The following is a 21,365-nucleotide window of genomic DNA, read 5'->3' on the forward strand; positions in this document are numbered from 1 at the left end:
AATGGTAAAAAAAAAAAAATTTTATAGTGTGAAGCAGCTGATATGTAAACATATGGGTGTGGCTATGTTCCAATAAAACTTGATTTACAAACACAAACCCTGGGACAAACTGTGCCAGCAAGCTGACCTCTCTAATAAGTGAAAGGCTGAACACGTTTGATTTTTAGGCCACGTCAAAATGATCAGGTCAGCTACTCACGGCCCCTCCTCCCAAGGTGCCCACCTTGGTGCTGGGGCACACTGTGTACACACACTGCATGGCCATCCCAGGGTGGCAGAGGCTGCTAGTCACTTCCAATATCTGTGTTTTCTTAGAAATAGGATCCCCCCTTTTTTGAACAGGGCACATGATTAAGTTTGCCCCTGTGAAATGTAAGCAGAAGTCTCATTAGCCATAGCTGACAAGTTCTCAAAAGAATGAGGTATGTCCTTCTTTGCTTGCCCCTTCTTCTTCCTGGAGGCTGGAACGTCAACAGAATGGCTGGAACTAAGCAGCTATATTGGGCCAAGAGGTGGAAATCAGGTAGTGAGGGCAGCAAGGCCACTGTAAGGCTGAAGACAGCCTGGGCTCCAAAGATAGCTACTTGGGGCAGGAGCACCACCTTGGAGCACTCCATCTTAGGAGATGAGCACAGGGAGGCCACGGTGTGTGAGAGTGCCCCAGGCGGAGAGCACAGGCCTGGGCTCCTTGCATCTCACTGCCCCCACATAAAGTACACTCTAGCATCGGTGTAACAGGTACCCAGAACCAGTTCCAAATCCCCTCTCCCCATCAGAAATGCATGAGCCAAGTTATGGAGAACTGATACCGTCAGAGAGATGGAAAAGCTGTATTTTATACAGGAAATGCTAACAGGAGAAAGCAGACTGGCCTCCTTCCTCTAAACCATCAAACAGGAAACCACTCGAAAGTGAGCATTCTGTACTAAGATCCCTGGCAGCTCAGGGCAGCTGGCTTTGATCGTGGAAAGTAACAGAGGCCAGTGAGCACACAGTCTGCTTTTTATGCAATCCCAAAAGCACCCACGTGCCAGAAACCCCTCACTGGCTATCTTTGAGCCTCCCATGAATCTCAAAAGATTCATTCTTTAGGATTCTGCCTCTACCATGGCCCTGCTGTGTGACCTTGACAACATCTCTGTGCCTCCACACCCTCGTTTGCCAAAATGAAGGTAAGAGTCCCTACCACCTTAGAGGGTCGCTAAGAGGATTAAATCAGATAAAGCTTGTAATGCACTTCACCCTTTCTCAATAAAGGCCAGTTGTTATTACTGTAATTGCTAGGATACCAGCGTCTCCTTCTTCCAGATGAGGGCTCAGAGAGGCTAAGCAACTCACTCGATGCCCAGCCGGGCCGACCCAGCTCTGCCCGCTGCAGAGGCTTCTCTCCCAGCTGTCTGCCACTGTGAGATAGAATAGGCTTGGGTGCCCCCACACCAGGGGTCACGAGTGCCAGGGTATTTCAGGAGCTCCTACCCCAGGAGGCTCCTCCTGGTGTTTCCCCGAGCTCAGCCCGCCCCCCCCCCCCCCCCCCGCCCCGCCCGGCTGCTCCCTGTGCCTGGCGGCTTCACCTGATGACGGAGAGACGGCTAAAGCAGGGCTGCAGCTCCCGCACGCCATAGTCGTTGAGGTTGTTGTTGTCCAGGTCCAGGGCGAGCCGCTTGCGGAGGTGGCGCAGGACGAACGAGAGGGCGCTGCAGTCGGCCGAGCAGGCGTTGCAGTAGGTCAGCTTGAGGTAGTTCGCACAGATGCCCTTGGCCGCCAGCCGCCCCACCTTCTCGCTCTGCGTCTCGTAGATGCAGCGCAGCATCCAGATGAAGGTGGGCATGGCCTGCACCTGGTTGTAGCCCTCGTACTGGAGCCGGGGCAGGCTCTTCAGGTGGGCCCGCACGCTGGCAAACAGGTGCGCCCACAGGGCCTTGCGCTTTCTCCGCAGGACCGCGGCGGGCACCAGGTGCCGCAGGAGTTTCTGCTTGGCCTTGGACAACAGCCCGCACAGGAAGAGGTTGGTGAACTGGAAGTGATCCTTGTTCTTGAAGAGGTCCTCCCCGGCCAGGCCGGGGCCCCTCAGACACCGCACAGGGAGAAAGGAGGGGTAGCAGGACTCCACAGCCGCCTCGCCAGGAAGCCCACACTCCCGGAAGAACCTGAGCAGCTGCTGCGTGCCTACCTGGTCGTCCGCCACGAGAAAGAAGGCGGTAAAGAAGGCCTGGAGGGTGACGTGGAAAAACTCATAGGCCTGCTGGTCACCCCCGAGGCCCTGCTCTGGCACGGCCCGCAGGAAGCCCAGCTGCAGCTCTCCGTCCTGCACCTCGGCGGCCCGCACGTCCTCCTGGCCAAAGACAAAGAGGTTCTTCTCCATGCCCTGGTGGGCCACCCGCCCCAGGGAGCGCAAGGCGGCGCCGCCGGCGCGGAAGGTCTCCGTCCGGCTGCGCGTGTTCCGCTGGACCAGGCTGGTGGGCTGCGTCCTGTTCAGGTGGACCTCGGTGATCAGCAGGAAGACGTCGGTCAGGGTCACCGTGCAGTCAGGCAGCTGCGTGGAGATGTCCACAAGACTGTGGAAGTGCTGGAAGCAGCGGAAGACGATCCAGCAGAAGAGGGGCACGGCGCACAGGCTGCAGAGGTTGGGGTTGGCCTCCAGGTGGGCCAGCAGGCGGTCCCGCACGGCGGGCTCGGGGAACACCCTCTGGGTGTAGGCCCGCAGCTGGCTGGGCGAGAAGCCCCGCAGAAACACCTTCTTGCGGAGGAGCTGGCGCGGGATCTCGATGCCCGTGCGGGCCGTGAGCAGCTTGGCGGCGCCCTTGAGCAGCTTCCCGCTGAGCAGGTTGGCCAGCAGGGCCAGGGGGTGGGCGGGCTCCCAGGGGGAGGAGGTGTCAGGCACGCTGCTCAGGTCGAAGTCCGAGTGCAGCTCGTCCAGGCCGTCGAAGGTGAAGAGGGCCGTGTGGGGGAAGCGCAGCAGGAAGGCGAACACCTCATCCGGGTCCTGCTCCGGGTAGCAGTAATGCTTAAAGAGCAGGTCCTGCAGGCACAGCGCGTCGTCCTCCTTGAAGCAGCTGAACACGCGGCAGCGGAAGTGGAAGAAGAACTTGAACTCCGCGTCCAGCAGCCCTGCGGCCCACAGGCCCTGCAGCCGCTGAAGTAGCATGGACTTGCCCACGCCGGCGTCCCCGAAGATGAAGATGGTCTCGCCCTGCTCGCTGAGGACGCCGGTGGAGTGGTCCAGCAGGCAGGCCAGGCTGCCCAGCAGGCCCAGGCTCTCGTTCCTGAAGCCCACCAGCTCCACGATGGTGTCCGTGTACATCTCCTCCAGCAACAGCTCCTCCTTCTGGGCATAGCACAGGATGAACTTGGAGTCGAGGCCCAGTTGCTGTCGCAGCTTCTGGGTGTACCTGCTCACTGGCGTGGGGGGGGGGGGGGGAAGACAGCCAGTTCCATTGAAACTCTTTAAGTAATCTCTACACCCAACATGGGTCTCGAACTCATAACCCTGAGATCAAGAGCCATATGTCCCCCTTGACTGGGCCAGCCAGGCATCCCCTGAAACTCCTATTGTTGAGGCAGAGATTGCCTTGACCATTCTTTTGCTTATCACTCTGCTCTGAAAACAACGGGTAGTCTTACAAAACTACATGCCAACACTTTTGGTGAGAAAATACATTTGACATTAATCCCGATTATAAATGAGCTGTGCCAAATCGCCAAAACGGAGTAAACTGAGATGAAAACTAGCCTTATTCAACCTGAAGGTCACTGACTTAGCGCCTGCCCACAGGGGAGCTGGCAGTAACATGCTCTCTTGGGCGTGGACTTAAGCAAACCTGAGCTAGAGATGGGCCTTACACAGACAGGGAGGTGGTCCTTCCCCAGACAAGAGGCTGTTCAATAAATGCCTTGTAGATACTTTGGTGGGTGGGGGGCTAGGTGGTTAGTGGGTTAAGCTTCCCAGTTGGGCTCAGGTCAAGATCTCACGGTTCCTGAGTTCAAGCCCCGCACCGGGCCCCACGCTGGTGGCACAGAGCCTGCTTGGGATTCTTTCTCTGCCCCTCCCCCACTCATGCAGGAGAGCTCTTTCTCTCAAAATAAACAAACTTTAAAAATACTTTGGGATTTTAATTATAAGTCAGGTACAAAAATGAGACATACATGCCCATTTCCAAATTCATCTATAACTTTTTCCCATCAACTTAGACCAGCTTGGCTGCCTGCTTAAAATTTGTGAATTACATTTTTTTTATAGCTTTCGTAAGGCATAACTTACATACTATAAACTCACATATTTTACGATAGGCATTGTATACTACTCAACGATTTTTTACTCAATTTGCAAAGTTATGCAAACACCGCCACAATCCAGTTCTAAAACATCTCCATCATAAGCCCACTTCTAGCCAATCTCTGCCCCTGGCCCTAGGCAACTACCAATCTTCTTTCTGTCTCTATTAGTTTGCCTTTTCTGGACATTTCATATAAACAGAATCACGCAATATATAGTCTTTCATGTCTGGCTTTGCAGAGTGACTCATACTTTAAAAGCAATACTAAAGTAGCTGGTTAAAGGAACCAGTGGAGACATCTTTTGAAAGAATTATTCATCACAGGCAGGAACATTTTTCTTTTCTCCTGTGGAAGGAAACAGAATGAAGCAGGAAGGAGCATTAAGTGCTAACAATGGCCACAGGTATCTGCCAGAGCTTGGCCCTGACATTGCTGGTTGGCCTGGTTTCCCCTAAACACACACCTGATTGTCTGGTACTTTGTACTTTTTTTTCTGTGTTCAAGGTCAAACTACGTTCTTTAAACATCAGAGTCGGGGACGCTGGTGCGAGGATATTTTCAACAAGTGTCTCAAACTAGAGAGAGCACAGGCATGGAGAGAAGACTCCCTGGTTCCCAGACCAGATCATGGCCCCGATTACGTGGGCTCACTGCAGCTTGAACTGCTCTTGTCCTTACCACCATGTGCAAATACACATTTTTGTGATTACCGTCGGGGCTCCTTCACTGGCCTCTGAGCTCTCTGAAAACAAGAACCACGTCTGATCTGCTCCACACGGAACCCGTGGCACCAACACAACGCCTTTGCCCATAGTGGGTACATCATTAATACCTGTTGGACTAATGGATTAGCTAATGCAGTACCACTGTGCTTTGGAAATAAGGATTGGCAACTAGAGGTGACAGAAGAATAATTTGCCTAGAATAAATCCCGCAACGAATAAGAATCCTGGGCCAGATGTCTTCCTACAGACCATGTGAAGACGAGTTAATACCTATTCTTCTCGAACTGTTCCAAAAAAATAGAAATAGAAGGAAAACTTCCAAACTCATTCTCCAAAGCCAGAATTGCTTTGATTCCAAAATTAGACAAAGACCCCAGTAAAAAGGAGAAGTATAGGCCCATATCCCTGATGAACATGGATGCAAAAATTCTCGACAAGATACTAGCAAACTGAATTTGACAATACATTAAAAGAATTATTCACTGGGGCATCTGGGTGGCTCAGTCGGTTAAGGGTCTGACTCTTGATTTCAGCTAAGGTCATGATCTCACAGTTTATGAGTTTGAGTCCCGCATCAGGTTCTGCGCTGACAGTGTGGAGCCTGCTTGGGATTCTCTCTCTCCTTCTTCATCTCTCTCTGCCCGTCCCCTGCTTGTGTGCGCGCGCGCTCTCTCTCTCTCTCTCTCTCAAATAAATAAACTTTAAGAAAAAAAAAAAAAGAATTATTCACCATGATCAAATGGGATTTATTCCTGGGCCGCAGGGCTGGTTCAATATTCACAAATCAATCACCGTGATACACCACATTAATAAAAGAAAGGATAAGAACCATACGATCCTCTCGGTAGATGCAGAAGAAGTATTTGACAAAATACAGCATCCATTCTTGATAAAAACCCTCAACAAAGTAGGGACGGATGGAACGTACCTCAACATTAATTGTTGCCATTAATTGTACCCCAAACATAAAGGTCATATATGAAAGACCCATTGCTAATATCACCCTCAATGGGGAAAAACTGAGAGCCTTTCCCTTACGGTTAGGATCGAGACAAGGATGTCCACTCTCACCCTTACTATTTAACATAGTACTGAAAGTTTTAGCCTCAGCAATCAGACAACAAAAAGAAATAAAAGGCATCCAAATTGGCAAGGAAGAAGTCAGACTTTCACTATTTGCAGGCAACATGAAACTCTATGTAGCAAACGTGAAAGACTCACCAAAAAAATTGCTAGAATACACGAATTCAGCAAAGTCACAGAATATAAAAACCAACATGCAGAAATCTGTTGCGTTTCTATACACCAATAGGGAAGCAGCAGGAAAAAAAAAATCAAGGAATCAATCCCATTTGCCATTAATTGTACCCCCAAACAATAAGATACCCAGGAATAAACCTAACTAACTAAAGAGGAGATCTCTGGGAAGATTTTAAAGAGGAAAAAAATTCATTCTTGAATTTGTGCAACCATTAAACTGTCTATATATGTCAGAACAGTAAGTAACCAAGAGGTCACAAGAGAGGCCATTCCCACAATTGCACAGGCCTCTATACAGATCAGACCAGCTATGTGTGCTCGGTTCAGTCACAGTCCCCAGGCTGCCCTTGGACAACAGGGAACACAACACTGGGCCAACGGCCTGATGTAGAGGCCAGGGCTGACCGTGGTGGACCATGCTTTCATGTGCTGCTGGGCCCACACACCGCAGCATTTCCAAACCCCAGGGCCTTGCTTGCTTGGTGTCTGCAGTCCCCCATGGGGAGGACTCGTACCTGGGTCAGTGTTGACGACAACTCTGCTCTGAATGAGCTCGGAGGGGGAGAAGCCAGTCTCCAACAGCCAAGGCCTGAGATCCACGTAAGCATCTGCAAGTTGCTGGAGCACGTAGAGGAAGAACTCGGACACTTCCTCGCCCTTGCTCTGTACCAGGTCCAGAATTTTGCGAACCTTAGTAAGAAATTAGACCGCACAGCTCTAAGGAACCAGGAGGCTTCCATGAACCCAAAAGTAAAAAGAGGTGTGCCCACCCCCAGGATTCTTCCTGTGTCTCCTTGTGCCTCTTCACCCAACACTATTGCTGGCCAGGAGTGAGTGTTGCAGGGAGAAAGTTACCTCTTGGGCATAATGAGGTGGGTGCTGGGCCACACAGCAAGGGGCTAACAGACCCCCATGGAAGTTACACCCTAAAAAAGCCTTTTTGTATTATTAAAAATGCACGAAAAAATCACGTAAGTCAGTTACTGGGCTTCCCCCAGAAACCCTCTGTCTCCTCAGAGCCTGGCAGGATCACGTGACAAACAAGTTCTGTCACTCCTTGACCCAAAGAGTGTTCAGTCTTGCAATTCTCTTTTTCAGGAGATGACACAAAGCTAAAATGAAACTAAGGGTTGTTAAGACCTCCTCCAGTGGCGTATGAAAAAGTCTTTACTGTGGACCCAGTCTGGGACACAGTTGTTCCCAAATCAGAGGCAAGGCCATTCTCAGAGCCTTACCCAGCAGTGAGCAGCTCTCTGGAGTTTAAAGGCACTGAATGAACATCACTGCTAAGGGGTGAGGTGGTCATTTTCTTTTTCTCTCCTCCTACTCGAAAGTGGATTGAAATCAACCAGTTTGGGAGGCAGTACACAGAGCGAGGAGAGCAGAGACGTAAGAGGAGTCTGCTCTCAATGCGCACACAAAAAGCAAAATGTGCAATTGTGTAATCAGCTGATAACCCCAGCGTTTCTGTTTTATCAACGACCCCAGTGGGAAATTCTGCCAATGTACTAAACTCCCAGAGGTCCTCACTCAGATCAGCGGGAGAAGCCCCTTCTGGCTACCAGCCCCTGTCACCCGTACCTTGTCAGGCTGTGTGGGGCAGGCACACACGATCTCCGCATCTTCAGAAGAGAAGTAGTCATTCTTCAGCAAGTTGTCCACCAGACACTGGGTGTTGCGAATGTGAGTGACCAGAAGTTCCCGGTTGATTTTCAACAACTTAACGTGGGAGTGAGACTCTGATGGAATGATTCCCATCTCACCGTGGCCCTGCTTTTCCATGGCTAAAGGAGCAAGCAGCTACTTTGCCCAAATTCATCTTTGGCTACACGTATCTTCCTGGCAGAAGGGCAATCAGGATCCAGGGCGCCCGCCTCTCTCTCCGTGATGCACCTGAAGACACCAACGAAGTCACCAATGAAACCAAAGCCATGGGAAAGATCCCTCCCTGCCCTTTGGTCCTGGAATTTCTCTACTTCAAGCAGGAGGAGTCCTGCTTAAGATGGTGATCCGAGATGTATTAAAGAAAAAAATCTTAATTGAATGGCTTCTGCTTGTGGGTTACATGCCTAGAGAGGGTGACCAGAAATATATAGCAAATATACAGCAAAACTTGTTTATTTCCTTTTGAATAAAACAAAAGTGTGCTTCAATCCTAGCCTGGAATAGGGATGGAAGGATATATTATTTTCCATAAAAAGGTTAACCGGGACTGGAGGTTTCCACATACCCCAAGAGGGGAGCACCCAGAATTGGGAGCAAAGGAGCCATGGGGTGGGAGGGGTTGTTGTGGGGGGCAGGGTCTGAGCGCAAAATGGCCTGAGGAGGGAGACAGGCAGCATGAAGTCTCCTGTGGTAGCGAAGCCTCCAGGAACCTGGGCACAGTGACGTCTCGGTCATTACTGCCCATTCTGGGTTGTGCCGTAGCCCTCCTGCACCCCTGCTCTAGCTATCCTCACACCTCCAGCAAAGTCTGCCATATACAAGCACCTCAGGCAACTAAGGAGGAGCAATGGCCATGTGTGGAATAAAATGGGGCAGGGGGAGGGCAAGAAGGAAGGTGACATGGACTTCAAGTGGCAGATGACCAGGAAAGGCCATCTCCCTGGAAACCCTTGAAACCCTTGTGCACCTGCTGAGCCTTCTGTCTGGGTAGAAATAGGGGCCCAAGCCATTTTATGTGGGTATTAAAAACTAACTTGGGGGGCACCTGGGTGGCTCAGTCAGTTGAGCATCTGACTTCGGCTCAGGTCATGATCTCACGGTTTGTGGGTTTGAGCCCCGCGTCGGGCTCTGTGCTGACCGTGTGGAGCCTGCTTGGGATTCTGTTTCCCTCTCTCTCTGCCCCTACCCTGCACATGCTCTCTCGCAAAAGAAAGACAAACAAACATTAAAAATTAAAAACAAAAAACAAAAAAACAAACACAACTAACTTGGGTTCATCTGAGCTAGATGAAATAAATAAACCTTAAAAAAAAATTTAAAAACCTAACTTTAAAACCTAATTTGAGCTACCCCAAATTGCACTGATTATCTTTCTTGTTCCCTAAGATCCTGTGGCCATTTCTCCACTCATCCTTGTGTATATAAAATGGGTCATCATCTTAGAAGCAGAAAGGCCCCGACCTAGCCACTCAGTCCCTCATCTAGGTAGGAAAACTCACAGATTCAGACAGTTTTTAAACTTTTTGTTGTGCTCTGCCTGCCCTCCCGCCCGCCACAGCCACACATGACAGACCTGTAAACACAGCATCATTCATGTTTTACGAGCCCACATCCGTTAACATTCAAGTCCAGCGGTTCTCAGCTTTTTCCCCCAAGTCACACATGAGGCTCCTGGTCTTTGACACACTTCCAGTTTTCCTTATTTTACTTATCAATTTGCTCAACATTGCAAGCCTTCCAGAGATTTCCCAGGCAATAACTTTCCTTTTATAACCCCACGCAATTACTTTCCTTTTATAACCTGAGTGACTGAGCAAGACAGACTACACTTGAACATTCTAAGCAGCAGGAGGCCAAGACATCTTCACCAAAAAAACCAAAACAAAACCTTTCAGGGATGGAAATGATTGGTTAGTTACTGTTGTGCTAGTAACACGCTCACCTCTTAGATGTTAATGCAGCCTTTTCCGCTGAGGTCAACTGTATGCCCCATTTTAGGATCCACAGCTTTGGAAAACTGGTTCCCTGAAGGGACACCAGGTGATAATATTAAATTTAAATTAGGGGTTAACGATACCTTTTTAAGTTTCTGGCCTTATTCTTTGAAGTAAGTCAGAATATTTTAGAACAACATTCTCTCCTTAAATCTTCGATTTCCAACTTCTTTCTGGAACCTGCAACATAAAAAAAAAAAAAAAGTTTTCTTTGAAAATACTATTGCAATGAATGGCGAACAAACAAATGAAATTGACGACTAGATAGTTTCAAACCCAGAACTCAAGGATGCTGGGTACCACCTGGAGGGTCTTCCTCAGGGCAATGTTTTCCACATGTCATTCAGAAAACACACTCACCTTTTTTTTTTTTTTTTTTGGCCATAATAGAGTCCTACCTGTACTTTATTTGCTTCACTTTGTGCTTTAAATTGACTGTTTTATTCTATTTTTTGTTTTACTTCTAGTATAGTTACTACACAGTGTAATAGTAGTTTCAGGGGTAGAATAGATTGATTCAGCACTTCCATACGTCACCTGTCACCCAGCGCTTGTCACAGCAAGTGCACTCCTTAATCCCCATAAATAAACTATTTCGAAACCCAGATTAATTTTTTTTTTTTTTAAGTAGGCTTCCCACCCAGCACAGAGCCTAATGTGGGGCTTGAACTCATGACCCTGAGATCGAGACCTGAGCTGAGAACACTAAGCCACCCAGGAGCCCCAACACTCAGATTCATTTTATTTATTTTATTTTATTTTATTTATTTATTTTATTTTATTTATTTTTATTTTATTTTATTTATTTATTTTATTTATTTATTTTATTTTATTTTATTTTATTTTATTTATTTTATTTATTTATTTTATTTATTTTATTTTATTTTTATTATATGAAATTTATTGTCAAATTAGTTTCCATAATAGATTCATTTTAAAGGAAATTTTATACTGCCATTGTAAGTGAAAACTATCACTTTCGATAAATAGAAAGTTACACAAAAATAAATCCGTCGGAAATAAAACCATGCTGTTGGATTCCAGCTCAATGGTGCTGCCTAGGGAGATCTGAGGTCTGAGGCCTGAGGCCTGTGTGCTCTTAGAAACATTTGAGGCCATTAAAGACACAGTAGGACAAACTGAGTCTTTTTTTCCCCCTTTGGTGATAATCCTAAATCTGAGAGAACTGGAAAGGGAACTGCCCACTACACGATGCTGTATTATGCTGGCCACCACTCCTGCCGAAGGCGGCTTGACATGGGTGTTACCTATCATCTGTTCAAACCTAATCTGCATCCATCTGCAATAAGGGTCCAGTTTTACTCATGGCTCTAGCCTCTTCTGAGCCTGCGATTCTCACAAAACCAATGATCTCTCCCCTCAGCCTGTGCCATAATAGCCCCACAGACATTTCTACTGTTTACCATCAAAGGCAGAAACTTCAGTCTCCTTATTTAGAGCCACTTAGGCAAAGCAACAAATTATGTGCCAGCCAGCTGGCAAGGGGGCTATTGTACTATAATTTCCAAAGCCCTGGTTTGAGATTTAATCAGATTTGCAGAATGAGCTCAATTCAGCAGGAACTTACGGTAAAGAAAGCCGAACCTGCCCGGGTATACAGAATCCAAGGGTAGACGGAATATATACCGTAGGACGCAATAGAGAAATTCAGTTCACAGGCATCTGGAATACCAAGCAGAGTCAGGGATCTCCTGGCCCCAGCAGGGCATCCATTACTATCTTCGCCTGGTAAAAGGTGGGTCTGGCTAATGAGGCCAGTCTAGGTGTCACTTCCAGGCAAACAGAAGACCAAGGTTGGCCAGGGTCAGGTTTGGTGAGCTGGGCCTGCTCTGATGGGTGGGGCTCTCCCGGGCAGTGGTGCAGAGCCAAGAAGACAGAAGGTGGAGATCCTGGTGAGGCATGTCCAAGAAACAACCATAGAAAACATGAAGCCAGTGGAGGTAGCCAGAAAAACTAGACAGACCCATGGCAGAATAAAAGAGGAAGATGAGGCAGAGGAACGAAGCAGAAAAGGTCAGGGAAGGGCCAGTCTACCACCTAAAGCCATCTCTTGTGACAAAGGCAAGTGGGTGTAGAGCCTATTGGTGGGGAGGGAGCCTCTTGGGAGCTGAGGGGTTTAGATGGCACCCCTACCCACTCTTCTTCCTGGCTTTCTGATATGCCCTCAGAGAGGTTTAGTTCCCAGGTAACAGAATGCCAGAGTCCATCCACCACCTTAGGTTCCTTATGGAAATCTGTGCCCAGGTCCCATCTTGGAATTTGATCTTCTAAGCTAAATATAAAGTCTGCAGAGCCAATCAATAATTAATTAATTAATAAATAAATAAATAAATAAATGGCTCAGGGAAGCTTCTCTGAAGAAAACAAAGCAAGTATTGGGGAAAGGCAGGCATTCAAAGGAAAAAAGAGGTAGAGACAGGAGAGAGACATTCTGTAAGACTATACAGCAGATGGTTGACTAGAAATGAAACGCAAGCCACATGTGCAATCTAAGATTTCCTAGTAGCCACATTAATAAATGTCAAAAGGAATCAATTATAATATTTTATTTAACCCAGTGTATTAAATATATTATTGCAATATGTAACCAATATAGAATTAAGGAAATATCTTACATTCATTTTTTTTTTTCCATACTAAGACTCTGAAACCCAGTGTGCATTTTATACTTAGACCACTTCTCGGTTTGGACCAGCCACACATCAAGTGTTCGCCAACTACATGCGGCCAGGGGCTGCTGTGTTGGCACAGCTGTAGAGGAAGCACTGGATGCTGGCGTAGGAAGACATCAGAGCTCCTCCCTGTCCCTGTTCCATTTTATTTTTTTTTATTTTTTTATTTTTTCAAAAAAATTTTTTTAATGTTTATTTATTTCTGAGACAGAGAGAGACAGAGCATGAGTCGGGGAGGGGCAGAGAGAGAGGGAGACACAGAATCCGAAGCAGGCTCCAGGCTCTGAGCTGCCAGCACAGAGCCCGACACGGGGCTCGAACTCACGGACCGTGAGATCATGACCTGAGCCGAACTCGGACGCTCAACCGACTGAGCCACCCGGGCGCCCCTCCCTGTTCCATTTTAAATACCGATGCCAGGAATGACTGAATTGGCTTTTCAGCTTAGTTTCGCAGAAAGTCAGTGAGGCAGGTAGTTAAAAAAGTGAGGTCACTGATAGTTCTGCCAGCTCAGAAAGGAAGTAAGTACTGGTTTATAGACCTACTGGTTTATAGTCAGTGTACAGTTCCTTTCAACTATCACATACAAATTTACAGCTTTTTATGCTTCCAAAGATTAAAACTAAGAACTATTTTTTATCAAAGCATTTTTGTGAGGGGCGCCTGGGTGGCTCAGTCGGTGAAGCGTCTAACTTTAGCTCAGGTCGTGATGTCCCAGTTTGTGAGTTCGAGCCCCGCGTCAGGCTCTGTGCCGACAGCTCAGAGCCTGGAGCCTGCTTTGGATTCTGTCTCCCTCTCTCGGCCCTTCCCCACTCACACTCTCTCTCTCTCTCCCTCTCAAAAATAAATAAATATGAAAAAAATGTGTTTTCAAATGCTATAGATAGTATAATGAGACATTCACACACCATGGGTAGGAATGTACCCTGGTGGAGACCATCTGGGAACCCATTTGACAGAATATATCAAGAGCCTGTGAAAAGTTCGTTTTAGTGATTTCCCATTCTAGAGACCTGTCTTCTGCAAATATTTCCTATTCTAGAAGTCTGCCTTCTGAAAAGATTCAGAGGCTCTGACAATTTTGTGGGGTTTTTTTTTTTAAACAGTTTTCTTCTGCTTCTAGCTGTAATACAGTAGCTTATGACTCCCACAGAGGTCAACTGCAGGTGAAGTGATCAACAAATTGGGGTATAATCATACAGTACAGCGCTATTCGATAATAAATATGAATGATACAACACGAATATCACAGATATTATGCTAAGAGAAACCAGACTCAAAAGAATCTGAATGATTCCATTCATATGATTCCAAAAATCTGACCTAGAAATCAGAGCAGTGGTTCCCTGGGGTGGGGGGTGGGAAGACAGGAGAAACTGCCTGCATAGAGAAACACGAGAAATTTCTGGGGAGACAGAAATGTCCTTTATCTTTTTTTGATAAGTTTTTTTAAAATGTTTATTTTTTGAGAGAGAGAGAGTGAGTTCTGCAGCTCTGTGGAGGGTAGGGAGCCATTTTGGCAGAGACAGGACAGAGAGAGAGAGGGAAAGTGTGGCGCGTGGAGATTGCACAAGAAGAGCACTTCCCCTGGAAAGGAGCTGGACAGAAAGAGTGTAAACACTCACAGGGCACTTGACAAGAAATCTGTCCCCCAAAACCATTGATGGGTAGAAAGGAGAGGGTTTCAGTTCTACCAGGATTCTATAAACAGTGGAGGGCAGAGTCTGAAGGTTCAGAGCTCATTAACTGGTGGTGCTCCAGTGATAAGAGTAGGGCAAAACCCCAGGAGTGGGCAGCACAGTCTGAGGGTTCCCTGTGTCTTGTGGGGAGAAGCTGTTCCCCTGCTTGGAGTACATGTGGTAGAGGCCATATGGCCTCCTCACAGGCAAAGTTTTCAGTGGACCCCAGAGAGAAGTCACGTTTGCTGGTATTGGGACAAAGACTTTAGAGTGTGGCAAATTGGCGCTGGTTAGGTGTTGTGATTTGCCATAGACCTCTTTTTCCCTCTATTCTATCAAGCTTCTTTCAACAAGCAGACTGAAACACACCTAGGATCAAGCTTCCTTTTTTGATTTTGTTTTGTTTTTAATTTTTACGTTTTTATTTTTTATTTAATTTTTTTCTTCCTCCAAAATGACAAGATGGAAGAATACCCCAAAAGAAAGAATGGGAATAAATGACAGCCAGGGATTTAATCAACATAGATATAAGTAAGATGTCTAAACTAGAACTTAAAACCATGATTTTAAGAATACTAGCTGGGGTTGAAAAAAGCATAGAAGACACCAGAGAATCCCTTTCAGCAGAGATAAAAGAACTAAAATCTAGTCAGGCCAAAATAAAAAATGTTGTAACTGAGATGCAATCTTGAATGAATGCCACGATGGTAAGGATGGATGAAGTAGAGCAGTGAATCAGTGATATAGAGGATAAAATTATGGAAAATAATGAAGCAGAAAAAAAGAGGGAAACGAAGGCAAAAGCATGATATAAAACTTAGAGAACTCAGTGACTTATCAAAAATTAATAACATTTGAATCAGAGGAGTCCCAGAAGATGAAGAGAGAGGAAGGGGCAAAACGTTTATGCGAGCAAAATATAGTGGAAAACTTTCCTAATCTGGGGAAGGACACGGATATCAAAATCAAAGAAGCACAGAGAACTCCCATTAGATTCAACAAAAACCGCCCATCACCAAGGCATGTCATAGTCAAATTCACAAAATACACAGAGAAGGAAAGAATTATGAAAGCAGAAAGGGGAAAAAAGTCCTTAACCTACAAGGGATGACAGATCAGGTTCGCAGCAGATCTGTCCACAGAAACCTGGCAGGACAGAAGGGAGTGGCAAGATATATTCAACGTGCTGACTCAGAAAAATATTCAGCCAAGAATTCTTTATCCGGCAAGGCTGTCATTCAAAATAGAAGGAGAGATAAAGACTTTCCCAGACAAACAAAAACTAAAGGAGTTTGTGACCATTAAACCAGCCCTACAAGAAATTTTAAGGGGACTTTTTGAGTGGAGAAGAAACTAAACAAAACAAAAAAGACCAAAAGCAACAAAGAAAGGACCAGAAAACATGACCAGAAACACCAATTCTACAAGCAACACAATGGCACTAAATTCATATCTTTCAGTACTCACTGTAAATGTAAAAAAAAATTTCAGTACTCCAATCAAAAGACACAGGATATCAGAATGGATAAGAAAACAAGACCCATATATATGCTGCCTACAAGAGACTCATTTTAGACCTAAACACACCTGCAGATTGAAAGTAAGGTAATGGAGAACCATCTATCATGCCAATGGGCATCAAAAGACAGCTGGAGTAGCCATACTTATATCAGACAAACTAGATTTTAAAACAAAGGCTGTAACAAAAGATGAAGAAGGGCATTATATCATAATTAAGGGGTCTATCCACCAAGAAGGTCTAACAATTATAAATATGTATGCCCCCAGCTTGAAACAACCCAAATATATAAGTCAATTGATCACAAACATAAAGAAACTCATTCATAATAATACCATAATAGTTAGGGACTTTACACCCCCATTTACATCTAAGCAGAAAAATCAACAAGGAAACAATGGCTTTGAATGACACACTGGACAAGATGGGCTTAATAGATATATTCAGAACATTTCATCCTAAAGCAGCAGAATACAGATTATTCTCAAGTGCACATGGAACATTCTCCAGAATAGATCACACACTGACCAGGTCACAAATCAGCCTTCAACAAGTACAAAAAAACTAATATCATACCATGCAGATTTTAAGACCACAGTGCTATGAAACTTGAAATCAACCACAAGAGGGGCGCCTGGGTGGCTCAGTCAGTTAAGCGTCCGACTTCAGCTCAGGTCATGATCTCACAGCCCGTGAGTTCGAGCCCCGCGTCGGGCTCTGGGCTGATGGCTCAGAGCCTGGAGCCTGCTTCCGATTCTGTGTCTCCCTCTCTCTCTGCCCCTCCCCCGTTCATGCTCTGTCTCTGTCTCAAAAATGAAATCAACCACAAGAAAAAATTTGGAAAGACCACGAATACTTGGAGATTAAAGAACATCCTACTAAAGAATGAATGGGTTAACCAAGAAATTAAAGAGGAAATTAAAAGGTACATGGAAGCCAATGAAAATGAAAACACAACAGTCCAAAACCTCTGGGACGCAGCAAAGACAGTCATAAGAGGAAAGTATATAGCAATCCAGGCCTTCCTTAAGAAAGAATAAATGTCTCAAATACACAACCTAATCTCACACCTAAAGGAGCTGGAAAAAGAACGGCAAATAAAGCCCAAAACCAGCAGAAGAAGGGAAATAATAAAGATTAGAGCAAAAACCAATGATATCAAAATCAAAGAAACAGTAAAAGAGATCAACAAAACCAGGAGCTGATTCTTTGAAAGAATTAACAAAATTAATAACCCCCTAGCCAGATTTATCAAAAAGAAAAAGGACCCAAATAAATAAAACCATGAACGAAAGAGGAGAGTTCACAACCAACAACAAAGAAATACAAACAATAATAAGAGAATATTATGAGAGATTATATGCCAACAAATTGAGCAATTTAGAAGAAATGGACAAATTCCTAGAAACACATAAACTACCAAAACTGAAACAAGAAGAAATTGAAAACGTGAACAGATACATGCCCAGGAAAGAAATTGAATCAGTAATCAAAAATCTCCCAGCAAACAAGAGTCCAGGGCCGGAAGGCTTTACAAGGGAATTCTACCAAACATTTAAAGAAGTGTTGACACCTACTCTTTTGAAGGTGTTCCAAAAAATAGAAATAGAAGGAAAACTTTCAAACTCGTTCTACAAGGCCAGCATTACCTTGATCCCAAAACCAGACAAAGACCCCACTAAAAAGGAGAACTACAGACCAATTTCCTTGATGAACATGAAGGCAAAAATTCTCAACAAGATACTAGCAAACCAAATCCAATAATACATTAAAAGAATTATTTACCACGATCAAGTGGGATTTATTCCTAGGCTGCAGTGCTGGTTCAATATCCACAAATCAATCAACTTGATACATCACATTAATGAAAGAAAGGATAAGGACCACATAATCTTCTCAATAGATGCAGAAAAAGCATTTGACAAAATACAGCATCCTTTCTTGATAAAAACCCTCAACAAGGCAGGGATAGATATAACACACCACAACATCATAAAGGCCATATACCAAAGACCCACAGCTAATATCATCCTCAATGGGGAAAAACTGAGTGCCTTCCCCCTAAGGTCAGGAACACAACAGGAATGTCCACTCTCGCCACTGTTATTCAACATAGTGTGGGAAGTCCTCGCCTTAGCAATCAGACAACAAAAGAAATAAAAGGCATTCAAATTGGCAAGGAAGAAGTCAAACTTCCACTCTTTGCAAATGACATGATATTCTAGGTGGTAAACCCAAAAGACTCTGCCAAAAAATTGCTAGAACTGATACGTGGATTCAGCAAAGTATCAGAATATAAAATCAACGTACAGAAATCTGTGGCATTCCTATATGCCAATAATGAAGCAGCAGAAAGAGAAATCAAGGAGCCGATCCCACTTACAACTGCACCAAAAACCATATAATACCTTCAAATAAACTTAACCAAAGAGGTAAAAGTTATATATGCTGAAAACTATAGAAAGCTTATGAAAGAAATTGAAGAAGACACAAAGAAATGGAAAAACATTCCACACTCATGGACTTGAAGAACAAATATTGTTAAAATGTCAATATTACCCAAACCAATCTACATATTCAATGCAATCCCTATCAACACCAGCATTCCTCACAGAGCTAGCACAAACAATCCTAAAATTTATATGGAACCAGAAAAGACCCCAGATAGCCAAAGTAATTAATTTCCCCCAAAAGGAAAAGAAAAATTAGGTATATCCTCACCAAGAAAGAGCTGGCATAGCTACATTAAAATTAAATAAGGGAAGAAATGTTACTAGAGGTAGAAAAACATTTCATAATGACAAAATGATCAATTTTAAAGGACAATACAAAGATTTTAATTTGTATGCACCTAGTAACATATTTTCAAAATAATAAAGCAAAAATTGGGGCACCTGGGTGGCTCAGTCAGCAGATAGATCCTCTGACTTCAGCTCAGGTCATGATCTCATGGTTTGTGAGTTCGAGCCCCACATCAGGCTCTCCGCTGTCAGTGCAGAGCCTGCTTCAGATCTTCTGTCCACCCCCACCTCGCTACCCTTCCCCCTGTTGCACTCTCTCTCTCTCAAAAATAAACACTTAGAATAATAATATAATAATAAAGCAAGAATCGGCAATCCTAAAAGGAGAAATAGACAAATCCACAATCACAATTGAGTTTTTTTTTTTAAGTTTATTTATTTATTATTGAGCGAGAGAGAGCAAGAGAGAGAGAGAGAGCACACAAGCTAGAGAGAGGTAGAGATTGGAGACAGAATCCAAAGCAGGCTCCAGGCTCTGAGCTGTCAGCACAGAGCCTGATGCGGGACTTGAACTCATGAATGGTGAGATCATGACCTAAGCTGAAGTCAGACACTTCACTGACTGAGCCACCTAGGCACCCCACAATGGAGGACTTTAATACATGCTTCAGAGTAACTGAAAGAAAACACCACAAAAATTAACATGGAGAATCTGAACAGAATAACAAGTCTTCTAACTGACATCTATAAAACATGTACCCAACAGCAACAGAATGCCTCACATTAAACTGACATATCCTAAAGCAAGTTCTTAACATATTTTTTTAAAGTTTATTTATTTATTTTTTAGAGAGAGAGAGAATTCCAAACAGGCTCTGCACTGCTCCAATGCAGAGCTCGAACTCAGAAACTGTGAGATCATGATCTGAGACGAAGTTAAGAGCCAGATGCTTAACCGCCTGAGCCACCCAGGTGCCGCTTAGCACATTTTAAAGGACTGAAATCATCCAGAATATATTCTCTGACCATAGTGGAATCAAGCTAGAAATCAAAAATAAAAAGACACCTAGAAAATCCCCAAATCAACTGGTCAGAGAATAGAAATCAGAAAATATTTTGAACTGCATGATAATGAAAATACAACATACCAAAAATACAACACGTGTGGGATACAATTAAAGAACTCATAGAAATGTATAGACTTATATGCACATATTAGAAAAGAAAAACAAAAATTCTATCTACAAAGTGGGTTTAGGGGGAACATATATCAACCTAACAATGAAGGTCATATATGAAAACCCCACAGTGACCATCATACTCCATGGTGCAAAACTGAGAGCTTTCCCTTTAAGGTCAGGAATTCATTTAGAACAACAAGCAGATGAGGACAAGCACATGGTCAATGCAGGTCGCTGTGTTCTCTAGCTGCCCCCACACCCTCCTTCACTGGCCAGCTGCCAGGAGAAGCTGGAGGGGAAGTGGGTCTGGAGTGGCAAAAAGCTACACTTTCCAGAGAGTGCTCCTGTAAGTCAGTCTTACTGCAAAAGGGTCAGCAAGGCGCCTTCCCAGCTGAGGAGCACAGTGAGAGTGAGCAGGCCTCCTGGAGAGTGGAGACCTCCGTCCATTTCATTTGTTCATTTACACTCATCTTGCACAAAGGCAACTGGACCCAAGGGGGCTCACGGACAAGAGAAACAGCACAAACAGAAACCTAGCCGCTCACCAAATGCAAAGAAAACAAATAGAAGAACGGAGGAAACAAAGCAAAGACTTCTGCCTGAGGTAAAGTTGGAACCCTAGAACGGAGTGAGGTCTGTGCTAGCCAAAAGTCTGCAAACGGCAAGCAAGGCCCGGGGTGCTTAGAAGAGCCCTGCGACCGACCTGCTGTCAGAAGGCATGTGTTGAGGTCACAGGAACACATTGGACAAAGTATCACTTAGAAAAAGGAGCCCCACTTGGGGGTGCCTGTGTGGCTCAGTCCATTAAGCATCCCACTTCGGCTAAGGTCATGATCTCCTGGTCTTCTCCCCATCTGTGAGTTCGAGCCCCACGTGGGGCTCAGAGCTGACAGCTCGGAGCTTGGAGCCTGCTTTGGATTCTGTGTCTCCCTCTCTCTCTGCCCCTCCCCTGCTCACAGTGTTTCTTTCTCTCTCTCTCTAAAAATAAATGAACATTTTTTAAAAAATAAAAGAAAGTGGGGCGCCTGGGTGGCTCAACTGGTTAAGCGGCTGACTTCAGCTCAGGTCGTGATCTCACAGTCTGTGGGTTTGAGCCCCGCATCGGGCTCTGTGCTGACGGCTCAGAGCCCAGAGCCTGCTTCGGATTCTGTGTCTCCCTCTCTCTCTGCCCCTCCCCTGCTCACACTCTGTCTCTCTCTGTCTCTCAAAAAATGAATAAACATTAAAAAAAAAAAGTTGAAAGAAAGAAAGAAAGAAAGAAAGAAAGAAAGAAAGAAAGAAAGAAAGAAAGTCAGAGAAAGTCAGTCCCACCTGGGGAAAGAACAACTGGGACTCACATGCAGAGACTGAGCGACTTCTGTTCCCCTTTCATCTTGGAATCACGGGGAGGCCCTTCCCCTACATTCAGTTTCACTTTCTAGAGAGGGATTTTGCCCAGTCCTGTGGCTTTCTTCCTTTTCTACTATCCCAAGGGACCCTGAAAGTAAATGTGCACTCTTTGTAACTAAGATAAAAAACATTCTATAAAGATGCTCATCTCTATAGAGGTTTCTTTTTATGTTTGAATAACTTTCCCCCTAGTATGAAAGCAATTTATCTGCTCACTGTGGAAACTTTGGGAAATTCAATAAAT

At 45.1% G+C, this 21,365-nt stretch overlaps 1 protein-coding gene across 12 annotated transcripts in view; it reads right to left on the reverse strand.

Moving 5' to 3' along the window:
• Nucleotides 1–21,365, reverse strand: part of NOD1 (nucleotide binding oligomerization domain containing 1) — a 78,388-nt gene that overhangs the window by 31,309 nt on the left and 25,714 nt on the right. For 9 of the 12 annotated variants that reach the window (XR_006716415.1, XM_045495203.1, XM_045495205.1 and 6 more), the window contains 4 exons: nucleotides 10,003–10,099; nucleotides 7,842–8,153; nucleotides 6,776–6,950; nucleotides 1,572–3,396 (listed from right to left, as the gene is read on the reverse strand). Coding sequence is in view for 11 of the 12 variants with exons in the window: in XM_045495203.1 (XP_045351159.1) it covers nucleotides 1,572–3,396; nucleotides 6,776–6,950; nucleotides 7,842–8,042 (2,201 nt within the window). In the remaining variant the exon portion in view is untranslated. Of the gene's footprint in view, nucleotides 1–1,571; nucleotides 3,397–6,775; nucleotides 6,951–7,841; nucleotides 8,154–9,867; nucleotides 10,100–21,043; nucleotides 21,135–21,365 lie in introns of those variants that run through there. The other 3 variants (XM_045495204.1, XM_045495207.1, XM_045495208.1) reach the window with 3 other exon arrangements.

This window comes from Leopardus geoffroyi, chromosome A2, assembly GCF_018350155.1.
Source record: "Leopardus geoffroyi isolate Oge1 chromosome A2, O.geoffroyi_Oge1_pat1.0, whole genome shotgun sequence".
NCBI classification, from domain to species: Eukaryota; Metazoa; Chordata; class Mammalia; order Carnivora; family Felidae; genus Leopardus; species Leopardus geoffroyi.